We start from the raw sequence: 12,984 nt of genomic DNA on the forward strand, positions 1-12,984 counted from the left end.
TAAGACCAGCTGATCTGTACTTTAAATCTGTCGCAACTGTAAGTCTCCTATACGTAAGGTAACATTATAGGTTCCAAGACTTAAGATGTGCATTTCTTTGGGGAGTGGGGAAGGGAGCGTATTCTGTCTACCAAAGAAGCTCTGTAGAAAAGCAGGGATTTGAATAAGCCTTGCAGGACACCTTAGGCACAATTTGGCAGGGAAAAAACATTTCAGAGTAGCACAAGCAGCAAATGAGGTTTAAAAAAAAAAAGTCATGGCATGTTTTTGGAACAGCAGGTAGTCATGAGTCACTGGAATGGAACGTATCAGGGCTGGGATAAATGCATAGGGAGGTAGGTAAAGGGAGAAAAACTAGAAAAGTAAGCTTGGCCTAGACTGGAAGGTCTTGAATGGTAGACTGAGAAGTTTGAAATTCATTGTTTTATAGTGGGATGCCTCTAAAGGCTTTTGAGGAGAAATGTCATGATCTGCTGTACTTTAGAAAAGTAAGTCTTCTAGTGTGATATGCAGAGTGGCTACATGCTAGAAGATTACAGGGAAAGTTCTAGCAAAAGGTAATAAATAGGCTAGTGAGAGTGGAAATGAGGGGCCAAATCAAGGGGACTTGATGGAAGAGGAAGAAAATCGCAAGCTGGTTAGCTCAGTCAGAAGAGCATGTGGCTTTTGATCTCAGGGTCGTGAGTTTGAGCCCCATGTTGGGTATAGAGGTTTAAATAAATGAATAAATATAAAGTTAAAAATCACAGGCTATTTTCAGGATTCCTTGGTAGCAAACAGCCGATTCTAGGTAGCAGAAATTTGGAGAAGGTGACAGAATTTATTGGAAGACAAAATTTATTGGAAAATTTGTTGGAGATCAAATTCTTGAGGCATTTATGGGATAGCTCACAGTATCAAAGGAATAGCTAAAGATCCAGGTTTCAGAAAGAGGGGAAACCAGAGCAGCTCTGAGGATTCAGAGGAGAGAAACAAATGGACAGGTTCTTCAAGGACTACTGTCAGAATGAATTAACGTGAAAAGTTTTCAGATCTGGTTTCACTGCATTCAAGACCCAGTTTTAGGAAAAAGTACAATTGGCCCAGTTTGGATCCTGTATATATCACTGAATCAGTCACTCCAGCCAAAGGATGGAGTGTGATGATTGGCTATGGGCCATGGCCACTCTTGAAGGAGAGGTAAAGGGTTGGATAGCTTCACTCTAACCTCTGCACTATGAGCAGAAGAGGGTTTAGTTCCCCCAAAAGGAAAGCTAGGTAAGAGCAATTGAAGGAGAAGAAAGAGGTAAAGATGAGTTAGATATTTGTGGCCCAGACTACAAGATTATATCAACCAAGATAAAAACACAGAATAGGAGAAAGAAGATAAGGCTTTGGTATAAGGATCATGAGTTCAGCTTTGAGTATGTTTGAGGTGCCATCAGAATATCCATGTATGATAAAAAAATAATAATAGGAAATTGGGGTACTGAAGTCAGGACTAAGGACACAAGTTTGGAAGTTATTCGGCTGGAGGTCAGAGCCACGTAGAAAGGTGAGATCAAATTCTTGAGGCATATCCTACCGTATGGCAGTAGCCTGCAATCTTTTGCTGATCTGAATTCTGTTCCAATCGTGAATAGTGTTTGAAAGAAACTATTTCATTCTCTCTATACTTTACTTTTGGATTCAGAACTTGATGATTCCTCTGGGTTTATAGCATTCAAAAGTCTGATCAGAAATCTTCTAACTTGACCTTCTATTTTTCTAGCATCTTGGAATCTGCCATACCCAACCTTACAAAATGTGGCTGCTCATGCAGCTGTTCCTCATCCTGGGCCAACTGGGATCTGGTTTTGAAGAGTGAATTTAAGGTTACCATCAGTAATGGCAAGGCCTCTAAGTGGAAATGCCTAGATCACTGGAGTTATAAGACTGGTTTTCATGTGAAAAGTCAAGATTACAGGTAGAGTGTGGGTATCACCAGTGTAGAAGTAGTGGTTTAATTTGTGATACTGGGTCAGCTTCCTGAGGGCATGACTGTAAGAATGGACCAGTAAGAGCCCAAGGATTGAGCCTTCAGAAAAACCATGTGTTTAGGAGGCAGATTGGGGAAAGTGAGCCAGGATCAGAGATCCAAGGATTGATTAAAGAAGTAGGAGGAATACAAAGGTCTCAATAGTCAAGGGAAGAGAACATTTTAAGGAGAGGATGGCCCAAAGTACAGAGAGGTCAAGAAGAATGAAATGTGGGGAAAAAAAAGATTCTTGGACTTGAGAGTAAAGCTTTATTGATGATTTTCAAAAGTTTTGGTAAAGATGGAGTAGAAGCCAGATTTCAGAGAGGTGGGAGAAAATAGATGGTAAAGAAATAGGGACCAATTAAATTAACACATATTTATTGAGCACTTGTAATGTTCATGGCACTGTGCCTGTACTGTCCTGAACTTATATAAGTGCCCTCAAGGACTATCAAACCAAGTTGAGACAATAAGGAATCTACAAAAAATATTTATTACATAAATCCAGAAGATGTAAGGTAGACCATGATTAATTGCCTAATGTATGATATGGACAATGGGAATATGCTTGTTCAGAGGTAAAGGAGGATGCTTTAACTTAGAATTCTCTGCGAATGCTTCACTTGCCTGTTTCTGCTTCTCCTAGCCATCCCTTTTAAAATCAGGGGTTCTGGTTTCCCATGAGTTAGGAAACAGAGTCAAGACTATTTCATTCAGTAAAAATGAGAAGGCACTGAGGACAGCCCAGAGAAGTAACATGTGCAGCCCAAAGCCAGAGCTTTGTGATAAACATGTAGTAGGTTCTTTTTTTTTCCTTTCAAGTTTTTTTTTTAAGATTTATTTATTTATTTATCATAGACAGAGAGAGAGAGAGAAAGAGAGAGAGAGAGAGAGGCAGAGACACAGGAGGAGCGAGAAGCAGGCTCCATGCCTGGAGCCTGATGTGGGACTCGATCCCGGGACTCCAGGATTGCGCCCTGGGCCAAAGGCAGGTGCTAAACCGCTGAGCCACCCAGGGAGGGATCCCCTCCTTTCAAGTTTTAATTTAAATTCCAGTTAGTTAACATACAGTGTAATATTAGTTTCAGGTATAGGATTTAGTGATTTATCACTTACATACAACACCCAGAGCTCATCACAAGTGCTATCCTTAATCCTCATCACCCATTTAACCCATCTCTCCCACCTCCCCTCCAGCAACCCTCAGTTTGTTCTGTATAGTTTAAGAGTCTGTTTCTTGGTTTGTCTTTTTTCCTCCTATGTTTATGTTTTGTTTCTTATATTCCACATATGAGTGAAATCATATAGTATTTGTCTTTCTCTAACTTACTTTGCTTAGCATAATACTCTCTAGCTCCATTCATGTCATTGTAAGTGGCAAGATTAAATTATTTTTCATGGTTGGGTAATATTCCATTGATACATATACCACATCATCTTTATCCATTCATCAGTCAATGGACATTTGGGCTCTTTCTATAATTTGGCTATCGGTGATAATGCTGCCATAAATATCAGGGTGCATGTACCCCTTTGAATCAGTATTTTTGTATCCTTTGGGTAGTCAGTAGTGCAATTGCTGGATCATGGATTAGTTCTATTTTTAACTTGTTGAAGAACCTCCATACTTTTTTCCAAAGTGGCTAAACCAGTTTGCATTCCAACCCACTGTGTAAGAGGGTTTCCCTTTCTCCAAATCCTTGCCAACACTTGTTTCCTGTGTTGTTGATTTTAGCCATTCTGACAGATATGAGGTCCTATCTCATTGGGGTTTTAATTTGCATTTCCCTGATGAGCGATGTTGAGCATCTTTTCATGTGCCTGTTGGCCATTTATACATCTTCTTTGGAAAAATGTCTGTTTCATGTTTTCTAACTGGGTTATTTATCTTTTGGGTGTTTGATAAGTTCTTTATATATATTGGATACTAGCAAGTAGGCTGTTTTATCTAGGGATGCCCTAGCTGCATCAGAAGCCCTGCACAAGGTGGGTTGTTATAATAGTAAGAATTAGGAATTATAGAGAGCAGATGAACAGTTGTGACAAGGCAGGACTCCTGTACTGATAGGAAAAACAGAACTATAAGAGGCCCAATATATGTAAGATTTTAGCTGAATGTGGAACAGACCAGCTTCTTCAGTTTATGGCTTTGAGGCCATTTGAGGTGCTTTTGTTGTCTTCTCACTGAAATCTGTAGAAATGTTGTACCTTCTTTTTCTTCACTTACCGTCTTAACATTGGAGGGAGGAATACTTCTTTCCTCTGTTTTTCCTCTGTTAGTCATTAAGGCTTAAGTTTGTAGGCTAAGCAGAAAAAGGAACACAGGCTTGAGACCGGCTGCTTAGAAAAATTGATGGCATCTCCACAAGGCTAATATTAAATGTCTTTTTTCCTTCATGAATTTACATTGCCTTCAAATGTTTTGGATTTCTAAGAGGTGCAGAAGTAGCTTCTGTTAAATCCTGCCACTAGATAAAACCAGTTCTCAGTCTCTTGAGTAGAGCTTTTTCTGCCTGTGACTGAGATGCCATGCTTCTCAAAATAGTCCTACCATTAATCTTGAGCCTCATCTTATTTTTGTAGACATTTTGCCCAGTTTTCCAGCTAAATTGATACTCAAACCCAGGTTTTCTAAATTGGAACTTGAGCATTTTAAGAATTGCCATCAGAAGTCAGACTTTAGTTGTAGTTCAAGTGCTGACATTAACTAGCAATAGGAATAAATGTAGAATTGCCCTTCTATGGACCTCAGTTTCTCTGGTTTAAATGACTGATTTGTCAGAATGATCCAGCTTTGAAATTTTAGGGTATTTCTTTATTTCTGCAGAAGTAGATGTAGTCTGGCAATTCCAGGGTTGGGCTAGTAGGATATTTTTCTGTAGTTGAGGCTAATAGCTCAGCATATTTTCTTTTGATGACCTTGCTTTGGAGAAGAGTGGCCTATAGTAAATGGGTAATAAGAGTAATAGTGAAATCTCTTGGAGATGAGACAATCAGGGCAGTGAGGTATACTGAAGGACCGCTGAACTAACAGCGTAAGCATCTGTGGTCTGGTCCCATTATTGACCTTAATTCATTATGCGACCTTGGTCAATCACTTGATCTTTTCTGGGCCTTCATTTCCCCACCTTATAAAATCAGAACATTGAATTAACATATCCAGTTATCAGCTATGCATACCCAGGACCAATTCCTAGAACACTTACCTGCTGCTGTTGGACTTCCTCTTCTAGGATCCAGACAGATCTTAGTGATGTCTGTGTTCATTGCCCAGGAGTTCATTTACTATTAAATGGCTGGGTTGTCTGATATTTCTAAGCAGAGCACAGACTGTGACTTCTGACCAAGAAAAACGGTTGCTGCATCAGCTCCGAGAAATCACCAGGGTCATGAAAGAAGGAAAATTCACAGACAGACCCACTCCAGAGAAAGAAGCTGAAGAGGCCCCTTACATGGAGGACTGGGAAGGTAAACAGTGTCTTGTCATTTCTTAGTTAGCTGTCAGCCCAGAAAAGAGAACTTACAAGCTTTTAAAAAGTTATATGTATATATAATAAAATTGACCAGTTTTTAAAAAGATTTTATTAGAGCATGAGAGAGAGAGAGAGAGAGATATCACAGCAGGGGGAGGGGTAGAGGGAGAAGCAGACACCTGCTGAGCAGGAAGCCCAATGTGGAACTCAAATCCAGGACCCTGGGATCATGACCTGAGCTGAAGGTAAACACTTAACCACCTGAGCCACCTGAGTGCCCTAAATTAACCAGTTTTAAGTGTGTGGTTGGATGAGTTTTGACAGATATGTAGAGTGGTATATCTAGAACATTTACACTGTCTCAGTTCCCTTCCCCTTCACAGTGAATCCCTTCCTGATGCCCTGGCATCAACATAACCACTTTCTGCCCTGACAATTTTACCTTTTCTATATAAATGGATCATGTTGCACATTTTTTTGGTCTCTGGCTTCTAATGATTTAGCATAATGATTTTGAGAGTCCTGCATTGAATGTATCAGTATTTTTTTTAATTGCTGAGTAGTATTCTGTTATATGGATATGTTGTTTCTCCACTCACTATTTTAGGAACATTTGTGTTGTCTCCAGTTTTGAGCTATTACGAATCAAGCTGCTATGAACTTCTGCATACACATCTTTGTTTGGACATATATTTTTATTTCTTTTGGGTATATACCTAGGAGTGAGATTTATTTCTGGGCTTTTATGTTAAGTGTATGTTCAACATTTTTAGAAACTGTCAACCTGCTTTCCAGAGTGGCTTTGCTATTTTGCCTTCTGCCAGCAACTTATGAGTATTATAGTTATGCCACATCCTTGGTAACAATGGGTATTGTCCATCTTTTTACTTTTAATCGTGCTAGTGTGTATAGTGGTATCTCAGTTACGATTTTAATTTGCATTTCCCCAGTGACTAATGAGAATTTTTTTTTAAGATTTTACTTATTTATTCAGGAGAGAAACACAGAGAGAGGCAGAGACACAGGCAGAGGGAGAAGCAGGCTCCATGCAGGGAGCCTGATGTGGGACTCAATCCTGGGATCATACCCTGAGCCAAAGGCAGGTGCTCAACCACTGAGCCATCCAGGCGTCTCAAGGGTCATTTTTTAATGTCCCTATTTACCATCTATATATCTTTAGTGAAGTGTCTGTTTACATTGCTTGCCAGTTTTTTAATTGGGTTGATTATGGTGTTTTTTGTTGTTTTGTTTTTGTTTTGTTTTGTTTTGTTTTTAGTTACAGGAGTTCTTTATATGTTCTGGATAGAAGTTTATTATCAGCTATGTATTTTGCCAATATTTTCTCTTACACTGTGGCTTTCTCTTTTATTTTCCTAGTGGCATCTTTCAAAGAGCAGAAGTTTTATTTTGATGAAGTTTAATCATTTTTCTCTTTTATGATCTTTGCCTAACTCCTCCTATGTTTTCTTCTTCTAGAAGAGTTATATAGTTTTAGCTTATGTTTAGGCCTAGGAGCCATTTTGAACTAGTTTTTATATATGGTGTGAGGCATTAGGACTATATTTAATTACTTTGGCATGTTAATTGAAAATCAGTTGACCATGTATGTGTAGGTCTATTCTGGATTTTCTTAAAATTTTTTTATTCAAGTATGATTAACATACAGTGTTGTTTCAGGTGTACAATATAATGATTCAATAATTCTATATATTATTCATCATGATAAGTATACTCTTAATTTGATTTCACCTATTTCATCCATCCCACCCACCTTTCTGGCAACCACCAGTTCTCTATATTTAAGAGTCTGTTTTTTTTGTTTCTCCTTTTTTCTTCATTTGTTTCGTTTCTTAAATTTCACATAGGAGTGAAATCCTGTCTATATTTACTTACGCCAATGACACAATGTCTTTGTCACTCTGTTTATTAAGTCTTAAAATCAGGTATTACAAATTCAACTTTATTTTTCCTTTTATTTCAAAATAATTTGGTTATTCTAGGCCCTTATTTTCACATAAATGTAGAATCAGTATGTCAGTTTCTATGAAAAAGCCTAGTGGCATTTTGATTGGCATCACATTGAACCTATAGATCAGTTTGGAAGAATTAACATCATAGCAATATTGAATCTTCCAATCCATGAACATTTTATATATCACCACTTACTAGATCTTTAATTTCTCAGCAGTTTATAGTTTTTAGCATATAGGTCTTGTACATGTTTTGTAATGTACATGTTATGCTTAAGTACTTCATATTTTTAAGACAATGTGTTTATTTTTAAATTTCTAATTGCTTACTGCTAATATATAGAAATACAATTTATTTTTGTATTCTGACCTCATTTCCAGTCATCTTTCTAAACACACTTAGTTCTAGTAGCTTTTTTTCTTTGGATTTCTTATGATTAAATTTCAGAGAATTTTCTATATAGTCAAATTGTGAATACACAGATATACTTCTAACTTTCCAATCTATCTATATGTCTTTTATTTTTCTTGCCTTATTGCACTAGTCAGAAATTCTAACACAATACTGAAGTGTTGAGAGCAGACATCTTTGCTTTTCTGATAGGAGGAAGCACTCACACGTTCTCCATTAGTATGATGTGAGCTGTTGGTTTTTCATGGATGCTCTTTTTTAGGTTGAGGAAGCTTCCTTCTAGTGTTACTTTAAGAGTTTTCAATCATGAATGGATATTGCATTTTGGAGAAGGCCTTTTGTTAACTGAGATCATATTTTTGTTTTCATCTGTTAACCCAGTGAATTACATTGATTTCCTTTTTGAATATTTAAACAATTTTACATTTCTGGGATAAACTTTACTTTGTCATGATGTTGTATATGGCTAGTTTGCTAAGGACTTTATTTTTGCATTTATGAAGGCTATTGGTTTGTGATTTTGCTTTTTTTAATAATCTTTTTGGTTTTGATTTCATGGTGATGCATTGCAGTGTGTTTCTTATATTTTCTGGAAGACTCTGTATAGAATTGCTATTTTTTTTTCTTAAGTATGGAATTTTCCAGTGATACTGTCAGGGCCTAAAGTTTTCTTATTGGTAAGACTTACAGAACTGCTAATTGATTTTCTTAACAGATATAGTGCTTCAAGTTATTTCTTCTTGACTGAGCTTTGATTGTTTCTTTTCAAGGAACTTATGTATTTCATCTAAATCATCAAATTTATTAGTATAAAGTTGTTTATATTCCCTTATTCTTTTAACATGCATAGGTCTGTAGGGATGTTTTTGGTTCTGTTCCTGATACTGGTAATTTGTTATTTCTCTGAATATTTTCCTGATCAGACTAGCCAGAGGTTTATATCTTTTTAAAGAACTATATTTTGGCTTTATTTGTTGTTTTTCTACTTTTCCGTTTCCTATTTCCTTGATTTATGTTCTTTACTATTTCCTTCCTTCTGCTTACTTTTGGTTTAATTTGCTATTTCTTGTTCTAGTTTCTCAAGGTACAAGCCTAGATCCTTGATTGATTTCCATCCCTCAACCACTTTGGCCACTATTTTATTAATGATATATTTTCTCTCTCTCTTTCGCTCGCTCTCTCTCTGTCTTCCCTCCTCCCCACTTTTGATTCTCCAGTTACACATTTGTTAGACCTTTGAAATTGCCCTACAGGTCATGTATAGTCTGATCTTTTATTCATGCCATGCTTAATTTTGGATAATTTTTCTTGCTGTGTCTTTAGGTTTAATCTTTTCTTCAGCAGTATATGATCTGCTCTTAGTCTCATTTAATGTATTTTTAACTCATGTATGGTCATTTCTAGAGTTCTATTTGGGTCTTTTTTATATCTTTCATTTTTAAATATTTCATTTCTCTATATTCATATATTCTTATACCTTCTTAAAAATAGGCATATTTGTAATAGCTTTTTTTTTTTGTAATAGCTTTTTAATAGACTTAGCTGCTGATCTTATCATCTGGGTCTATTTGTAGTGACTAATTTTTTTCTTTACTGTGGACCATAATTTCATGCCCTTTTTGCATGCCTAGTAAATTTTGACTGGATGATGGATATTGCAAACTTTACATTATTGGATTCTGGATTTTATTTTAGTACTATAAGTAGTTGTCGGACTTCTTTTTAACACACAGTTAGGTTACCAGAAATTAGTTGGATTCCTTTAAGGCTTAATTTTAAGATTAGTGAGACTGGGTCCAGAGCAGCCTTTAATCTGGCTAAGTTAGCCCCACTAGTAAGACGATACCCTTCTTAGGAGTCAGCCTGATGCTCCATGGTGTTTTTCTACTCTGGCTAGTAGAAATGGGAGCTATTCCCAGTTATATATGAACTCCAAGAATATTTAGGCCTAATGCTTTCAGTAGTTCTTTTCCTGGCCTTCGGTAATTCTTTCATATATATATGCATAGAGCAGAATTCAGCTAAAAAAAATATGAAGAATTCTATCTGAAGATCCCTGGAACTCTTTCTCTACAAAGCTCCTTTCTTTCTAGTATTTTCCCTGCAAATTCTAGCTGCCCTGGCCTCCTTTACATTTTAATTTTAGTCTGTCGTCTCAACTCAATGAGACCACTGGGCTCTTTTCTCTTTTCTCAGGGACCATGCTATACTACCTATTAATGTTTGAAAATTGGTGCTTCCTATATTTCATTTGGTTTTCTAGTTATTTAAAGAAAGAGGTCCCCATGTTTCCATCATTGCTTGAGCAGAAGTAAGAACTTACACATTTAACAGTGAAATAATTCCAGATATACTAAGTAGCTAGGGATGGAGAAGAGGAACCTTTAAAAAATAGAAAAATGGTTGTGAATATATACTGGCCCTTTGCAGGAAAGGATTTCTTGAGCATAAAAGCAATGCAAGATCCATTCATAATAAAAACTCTCAGAAAAATAGGAATAGAGAGGAATTTTATCAACTTGGTAAAGAGAATCTACAAAAACCTATAGCTAACATTATTTTCAATAGTCAAAGATGAATGCTTTCCTCCTGAGATTGGGAACAGGCAAGAGTGACTACTCTTATTTAGCATAATACTAAAAATTATAGGTAATGCAGTAAGGCAAGTAAAGGAAATGGCATACAGATTAAAAAGGAAGAAACAAAACTGCTCATCTTTGAAGATTACATGATTGCCTATGTAGAAAACCCCAAGGAATCCATTTTTAAAAGTCCCAGAGTTGGAGTGCCTGGATGGCTCAGTTTGTTAAGAGCATCTGACTCTTGATCTCAGCTCCTGTCTTGATCTCAGGGTCATGAATTCAAGCTCTGTGTTGGGCTCCATGCTGGGTGTGAAGCCTACTTAAAAAACTCCCAGTGTTCAGCAAGGTTGTAGGTTACAAGATAAATATACAAAAATCATTATTTCTACATGCTAGCAATGAATGCATTGATATCAATTGTAAATTTGATTCAAAATTTTTAATAAAAAAATGGAAGACTTAGGTATAAATTTAGTGAAACATGTATGAGACGTGTTTGCTGAAAGCTATATGGCCCTGATGAAAGAAATCAAAGGTCTAAAGGGGGAGATCTATCATGTTCATATATTAGAAGACTCAACATAGTACAAATATCCATTCCCACATTGACAAATGCATTAATGCAACCCCTTTAAAATCTCAGCAACATTTTTTTTGGGTAGATACAGATGAGGTTATTCTAAAATATAGAGAGAGGGGCAGAGAAAATAGAAGTGCTAAATAAATTTGGAAAGTGGGAGGAATTAGCTTATCTGATTCCAAGACTTACTATATATAGCTACAGTAATCAAAACTGTGTGATACTGGTATAGGAATAGACCTATAAATCAAAGGAAGAGAGCCGAGAACCCAGAACCACACAAACATGTACAACTGATTTTTGACAAAGGTACAAAAGCAGTTCAACAGAAGAAAGATAGCCTTTTTAACAAATGGTGCTCTAGCAATCAGATATTTGTAGTAAAAAATAAATCCTCAAACTAAGTTCTACATATTACACAAAAATTAACTAAAAATAGATCATAAACATAAATGTAAATGATAAAACTATAAACCTTTTTTGAAAAATACATAGAAAATCTTGGATCTGTGGTTAAGCAAAGAATTTTTAGACTTGACATCATAAATCCAATTCACAAGAGGAAAAATTGATAAATTGGATGTCATCAAAATCTAAAACTTTTGCTCTGTAAAAGACCCTGTTAAGATAATAAAAAGACAAGCTCTACATAGTGGGAGAAGATATTTGCAAATCACATATCCAATAAAGGACTTATATCTAGGGATTCCTGGGTGACTCAGTGGTTTAGCGCCGCCTTCAGCCCAGGGCATGATCCTAGAGTCCCAGGATCAAGTCCTGCGTCAGACTCTCTGCATGGAGCCTGCTTCTCCCTCTGCCTATGTCTCTGCCTCTGTCTCTCTATGTCTCTCATGAATAAATAAAATCTTTAGATATAAGTCCTTTTTTTTTTTTTAAGAGTATACAAGAACTCTCAAAACTCAACAGTAGAAAACAGTTAGGAAATGTGCAAAAGATATGAACAGACTGTCACCAAAGAGGACATACAGATGGCAATAAGCACACAAAAAGATCTAAACATCATTAGCCACTAGGGAAATACAGATTAAAATAACAGTGAAATACCACTACATCTCTATCAGAATGGCTAAAATAAAAAACAGTAACAACATCAAATGCTGGCAAGAATATGGAGAAACTAGATCCATTCATACATTGCTAGTGGGGATGTATACTTACTCTGTGAAATATTATGGCAGTTTCATAAACCTCCAATTCTATACAACCTTGCAGTTGCACTCCTGGGCATTTATTACAGAAATGAAGACTGAGGTTCACATAAAACTTGAACATGAATATTTATGGCAGCTTTATTTGTAGTAGCCCCAAACTGCAAACAACCCAAACATCCTATAACAGGTGAACGGTTACTCAGCAATAAGAAGAAATTATGGATACACGCAACCACCTGGATGAATTTCCAGATAATTATACTGAGTGAAAAAGTCTAATTCCAAAAGGTTCCATACTGCACAATTATATAACATTCTTGAAATGGCAAAATAGAGATGGAGAACAGACTGGTAGTTGCCAAAGGTTTAAGGAGGAAATAGGGGTAGGCCAGAGTAGGTGTGGCAGTGAAAGAGCATACAGGATCCTGGTGGTGGTGATAGCTATGTTCTGTGTATTAACTATCAATATTAATGTCCTAGTTGTGGTTCTGTCATATAGTTTAGAAAGATATTAACTGGGTAAAGGGCATGCAGGATTTTTTTTTTTTACAACTATAGGTGAATCTACAATTACATTTTTTAAAAGCAATGAAGAAAATTTTAAGGGAAAGGATAATGTAGCCTGAATATATAAAACCTTTACTTTCTATAGACTAGAAAATACCATACAATTTAAAGCCAACACTAAACTAGAAAAAAATATATGTGACAAATGACTGAAAAGTTGGTATCTTTAGTATATAAGGAGTTCTATACTTTATAAACTGATCTCCTCCTTTGTAAGCAGTACAGAAAA

The 12,984-nt window shown here is 36.3% G+C and overlaps 1 protein-coding gene across 10 annotated transcripts in view; it reads left to right on the forward strand.

Moving 5' to 3' along the window:
- Window positions 1–12,984, forward strand: part of RIC3 (RIC3 acetylcholine receptor chaperone) — a 56,385-nt gene that overhangs the window by 35,405 nt on the left and 7,996 nt on the right. For 4 of the 10 annotated variants that reach the window (XM_026008313.2, XM_026008315.2, XM_072725695.1 and 1 more), the window contains one exon: window positions 5,322–5,467. The exons of 2 other annotated variants lie outside the window; for them this stretch is intronic. In XM_026008313.2, coding sequence (XP_025864098.2) covers window positions 5,322–5,467 — 146 coding nt within the window. Of the gene's footprint in view, window positions 1–5,318; window positions 5,468–12,984 lie in introns of all 10 variants that reach the window. 4 more of the 10 variants (XM_026008314.2, XM_026008312.2, XM_072725694.1 and 1 more) reach the window with 1 other exon arrangement.

This window comes from Vulpes vulpes, chromosome 11 (genome assembly GCF_048418805.1).
Source record: "Vulpes vulpes isolate BD-2025 chromosome 11, VulVul3, whole genome shotgun sequence".
Taxonomy (NCBI): Eukaryota; Metazoa; Chordata; class Mammalia; order Carnivora; family Canidae; genus Vulpes; species Vulpes vulpes.